This window comes from Coffea arabica, chromosome 9e (assembly GCF_036785885.1).
Source record: "Coffea arabica cultivar ET-39 chromosome 9e, Coffea Arabica ET-39 HiFi, whole genome shotgun sequence".
NCBI lineage: Eukaryota > Viridiplantae > Streptophyta > Magnoliopsida > Gentianales > Rubiaceae > Coffea > Coffea arabica.
Window position 1 is genome coordinate 39270364 of NC_092327.1, and position 6000 is coordinate 39276363.

The 6000-nt window shown below is 36.9% G+C and overlaps 1 protein-coding gene across 1 annotated transcript; it reads right to left on the reverse strand.

The window, feature by feature from the left end:
- Positions 1-373: 373 nt before the first annotated feature.
- LOC113709325 (chromatin remodeling protein EBS-like) lies at positions 374-5768 on the reverse strand. The gene is made up of 5 exons (XM_027232072.2): positions 5499-5768; positions 3441-3783; positions 3286-3354; positions 2525-2660; positions 374-651 (listed from the first exon to the last, which is right to left on the reverse strand). The coding sequence occupies exons 1-5, from the start codon at positions 5569-5571 to the stop codon at positions 625-627; spliced, it is 648 nt and encodes a 215-aa protein (XP_027087873.1). The 5' UTR covers positions 5572-5768; the 3' UTR covers positions 374-624.
- Positions 5769-6000: the final 232 nt, after the last annotated feature.

The window sequence follows — 6000 nt, forward strand, 5'->3', positions numbered from 1 at the left end:
CCAGCCTTTAATAGTGTTTTACCGGGTTATTTAAGGTCCTCTGATCATAAAATCAAGGGGCAGTCGTCTTTGATAGGTGATAGATGCAGCTATTTTTTATCACCTAAATGAACAGGATTAATTGCTAGCCAACATCCTTTTATGGCGTACAAGCAGCACTCCTTCCGCAGCTTGGAATAATTATATAGTCGTGTTGAGAAGGAAATGAATCAAAATTCTGCTGATCTTCCATCTAGCAGCAGAATCAACTACCACTGCAAGAGTCAATTACTCATGAAGCATAAAACCTAATGAAGGTCCTCACAACGATCATATGCATATTTAGCCTATGCAAAGATAGTAACAATCCAAATTCTTTGCTTGACACTGAAGATTCAAAACCAAAGTTAATTTATCTAAAATTTTGTTTCAGATTTTCAACAGCAGAAGCATCATTCTGAGCGCATCACAAGCTACAAAACCATCTACCAATATGCATGCAACCACGCATTCAGGAACTGACATAATATATCCACTACAAATAGACACATGTTCTAATCTTCTACAATATACAACATCACAACAACATCAGATTTATGAAAACTGGCAATCCCTCCAACCAGCAACGTTGTGCTTCCCCCCGGCTTACTTCTTCCGCCGTTTCCGTTCCACCTGTAAGAAATCAGAGGCTTTATTAATATTCGAAAGAGATCAATAACAAAAATTATATTCCTTAAATGTTAGATAAATTAAAAGAAAAAGCATAAACTTAACTATTCCTGCCACATGCATTCCAATACAAGCGGGAGGAAAATTTTCCTATGATACCAGTGAACTTGCAAACGCTCTTGTGACAAAAGTAATCATACATTCGAGTAGGGTTGTTATAATTTCTAGAACATTGCCTTGGCACAGCCCAATGTCAATAAACAAAGTGCGGCATATGACATGCGTTTTTTTTCACCTACACTACAATTCTTTGTCAGATGTTACACACTTCTGTCCAATTAATAAGACAAAAGAATTTACTGCCAGTGCAAACCAATAAGTAAGAAAAAATTCCATCAGACCCATTACCAGCATTGAGCTACTTCCAGACAGTTTCTGTCATACAGACAATAGAAAATATAGAATACTGGACAAACTTTAAACTGGAGATTTTGCAAGGGTTAAACAGTAAGGTAGCATGTAATCCAAGGACCAAACACTAAAGATCAAGCACTAAACATGACAGCATTTTTTACAAATATTCGTACAAAACATATTCAAGAGGTGATTGAGACCTTCTAAAAGAGTCAGGTGATATAGTCCTAAAGAAAGAAGTAATTCCATTTGTAACTATACTTTTCTTCTTTCTTCTTTCTTCTTCTTTTTCCTTATTTGTTTCCCCATTGAGCACATACTTGTACGTGCAGATGGTGCATATGATGGAACAGAAAGTTTTGCTGTTCAAAGGACCAATTTGAATGTTTGCCTGATCATATTCAGAAGAGATACTTTCTCCAATAAAAATAAGCAATTTCCAACATTCACTTGCCCTAAATTTCTCTATGTAAATTGTAGAGGTGCTTTTGGTCACTAGGGAAAACATAAGGGTGGATGAACTAAACCTTTTTACATAATTTTCAACTCTGCCAGAAACCTATTTTCAAGACCACAACATCTTAAAAACTCTCTTTCCCTTTATAGTAGTTTGTACTCACCCTCCTATCTCAGAACATATCTGAGTCAATAATTTAACATAACCCTCTCTCTCTCGCTCACACACACACACACAAAAAGAAACATTCAGAAACTTTACCTGTATATACAGGTGTTGGTTCCTATTCTCTCTCTCAATAACACAGACACTGATACACACAAACCAACACACACACAAAGAATTTATATCTCTATATGCAAGCATGACTGCAGGTGTGCAGGACTTGTCTTCTACTTTGAAAGCTGAGAAGCCATTCCAACAATTTCTGTCTTTTCTCCAGCCAGTTGACCATATATACTCATATTTTCTTTAGTACAGTCCTTGGCAAAAGAAAAGTGTTAACCATGCCAACTCATCCCATGAAGATGGGGAATAGAACCAAATTCTTAAAGGTCAACATCCACGATCATATGCTGAAGTAACTGCCCAACACAAGGAAAGGATGACATGGAAAACTTAAAAGAGTGTAAAACATTGACAGTCAAATGGCTAGGAAACAGAAACATTTTATTGACTAAATTCTCCCCACCAAAAGTTCAATGGAGCATCATAGAAACAAAATTAAATTAAAAAAAAAGAGATTGTATTCGATTAGAAGTCACGTGCGAGGATGGTATTGACCTGAAACTAGTAGTAACTACAAAAATTTCAATATGGTCAACAATCAGTGGATATTGGACAAATGTACATTTATCATCAAACAGTAGGTGATAGAGCACGGTCTGTTGTTACATTTACTTTATGCAATCTTAAACTAACGTTGCCTTCAAGCAATTCATGTTTTTTGAAAAGTTCTAGACAGACAACTATATTTGGGCAAAATCTGCATATAATGAGCCTCACCTTTCCATTCATTATTGGAGATTCAGTTAATTTGGTCTGAGGCTTTTTCACGTCAGCAGGTGCACAATCAGAACAAACAAACATATCCAATTGCTTTGCCTGTTCAATGCTCATCCCAACACAATCAGGATGAAACCTATCAAGGAATCAGATATTGTTGCTTAGAAAAATTAAGACTGGGGAGACTACAAGGTATAAAAGCAACTCAGAAAGGAATAAACAAATACTTTAGCAAAGGCTAGTTATTCCCACACTAGCACATAAAACTTTAATTATATATTCTTTCTTCACTTTGAGGTGGAAGAGGGAATTTTTGCTGAAAAAAGGTGAAATACTCATGATAAAGAATGATGGGCAGTATTCCTCTCCAGAAATAAAAGAAGATGCTTCAAAAACATCATCTTTTTAACAATCTACATCTTGCAAATATGAAAACTCAAGGTGTATCATTAGCAAAAGATACCATTCTTCAAACAGCATTTAGTTCCTCCTCTTTGCTGAAAAGGGATAAAAAAGCAATCCTTATATCCCTATATCTTAAAGCCCTGCAATGCATACAGTTGATAAAACCTTTCTCCCTTGTTTTCCCTATTGCAACTAGATCTAAGGGATGGGAAGTCTTTTTAAGTGGCAGAAAGCATTTTTTCCGAGCTTCTTTATCTGAACAATTCAATTACACCCTGAAAATTCAAGGTCCAACTAATACAACTACAACCACAAATGAATCAATAGAAGCACAAGAGAAAGTTGGTGAGTAATACCAGTCTTTGCACCCATCGCATTGCACCATCAGATCATCAGGGTTATATGGCATCTCGCATTTGCAGTACCTTCATTATGAACCACAAAAGAGTGCTTAGTAACTAAAGGAAAGATCATCTTAAAACTATACCAGGCACACACATAAAATACTCACACTGCAATACGGTCAGGAAGAAAAGCACCAGTAGCAGCTTTATACTCAAATCGGCAATAGTAATCTTCAGGCGTTACATTTTCAAGTTTGGTATAATTTTTGAAAGTATGGACAATGCACTTCCCTTCAATAGTATCGGCACTCTGAACATCCAAATGGTCTGACAAGAATAACTCCTTTGCTCCATGGAACTGCCTACGCCCTCCAAGTGACTCCTCTGGCCTATAATACCACCTTACTCGGACCTTGCAGTTGCTTCGATTATCAGCCTCAATCTTCTCAACACGTGCCACGTACGGGGCCTTATCAATTTCTGATGGGCGCATCAACACACAATCCGCAGCTTCAAATCCACAAAAGAGAATGGTAAACAAACATCAATTACTAAACACATCAAAAAATTTTCTTTGACAAGTTTAGTTTCAGTTCCAATACAAAGCAAGGCACCATAAATAATAAATCTATCCCATAACAAAAAAAATATCTCCATAACCATCCATCCAGGACCAAGAGCCCATTAATATTTCAGTTACATTTTTCCCTTGGCTCAAACAAGAAAAGTACAGAATAAAACACTTGTTAATTACATGCTCCCAAATACACTGTCTCTATTACATGCATAAAAAAGTCTGCATGTACTAAAGAGTGTCCTACATTACATTAGGAAGACAACCGGATAAGCGGCAAATGGATCTAAATATATCCAAACCAATTAGAACCATTGACTTAATGGATCTAAATGAATAGGATATATAATGGATAAATGAAAAACAATTATCCATTTATTTAACCAACTCCCCCAACACCTAAAACAACTAAATCCTCCTCTGTCATAGTCGATCCACAAGTACTCCAACTCCAACCCATAGGAAGCCTATGCAAAACAGATACCTAAACATGCACATGTATACACACCACTTAATTTCCATTTGCACCCTCTCCTCTCAGTCCTGGATTTCGAATCCATGATTCAAATGCTGCCGAATAGTAATTAAGAGCATTCTTCAAACAGGTTAAATGTCCAACGCAGTTCAAAGTACCTTGTATTTGCCCAAGTGATTATATTCATCGTTCGGTAACTTGGCAAGCTTCAGCGCAGCCTTAAATTGCAAACTTATCATCATCCATGCTACTACCTCATTCGGACCAACCAAAAAACATGCCCCAATTAATTCCTCTATTGGAGGTAAAAAATGACTTCAACTCCAAATTCAGATCTAGAATATGAATAAAGTTCGCCAACACTTCCCAATGGCCACAAGAGCAGCTTCTTGAGACTCCCAAAGCGTGGAAGTAGAACTACAGAGATGGCAACTCTTTAAAGTTTTCAGGTGGTTAAAGCTTGTAACAGAGCAGCTGAGTGTTTAAGTGTGTGAACAGTTTGGACTACAGAGAAACACTTTTTTTCTTTTTTGGTTTAATAATTGGATTTGTATGGATGTATTGGATAATCCATGCAAATGCACCAACTTATGTGATTTAAATGGTCATCCATTTAAAGTCATTTAGATTATTCAAGTAATCCAAATCCATTTAGTCGAGGTTTATATGGATGAATAACAGGATATGTACTCTAATTGCCAGCTCTAGACAACTGCATTCCCCAACCCCCCATTTAGTCGAGGTTTATATGGATGAATAACCGGATATGTACTCTAATTGCCAGCTCTAGACAACTGCATTCCCCAACCCCTCAAGGCACATTTAAAGAAAACCCAAAATTTTTTCTGGGCTCTTCGTGAAAAGAAAAGGTCAAACGTAAATTCATTCTAGAATTAGCTATCACAAGCCAAAAAAGACAAACCTTGCACTTTGTTACATGCATGTAAACTCAATTAGCACAGAGCTTACGCCAAACAAACATCATTAACCCCCAACCCTCGGCCGAAAAACACTTCACTTCCCAATATGAAACCCCTTGCCTGAGCATATCAAAGTTGAAAAAATAAAAATAAAATCATACGAATAATTCATCGATACAAATATTTGTAACATACAACGAGATAGGATATGTAAAATGAGAAAAATAGGCAACAAGCTATAAATATATATATATACCTCTGACAACTTTGTTGGTGCCCTTGATTGTGTATGAGTCCAAGTCCCGCTTGCCAGGTCTGGTTTTGGCCATGGGAGAAATGGAGAATGGGAAATGGGGAACAAGAGATAGAGGAAAGAGGGTTTCTTTCTTCGACTGTGCTGTGCTTTGGTTTGCAGTAAAGACTGAGAAGCTTTACTGGGTCCGTGGTAAATAAACGACAATTGTATACCAAATGGTAAAATTCGTAGGGATCGGGATTGTTTTGTGGGCTGCGAAGATATAGGGGCACTGGCATAATTTTGGTGAAAGGCTATCTGTTTATAAACTCACCACTTGAGGTTAAATGCACAAATCACAACAGTTCTTTTTGGATTTTGGAAATCCTACCGGCTGTTATGATTTAGGACTGTCAATAGGTCCAGTTAGTCCGAGCTTGTTTAATGGGATCGGACCGAATCTGGGTTTGAATGTTTGGTTCGAATTAAATGTAGAATAAAATTTCTTTCTAATGTAGATAAT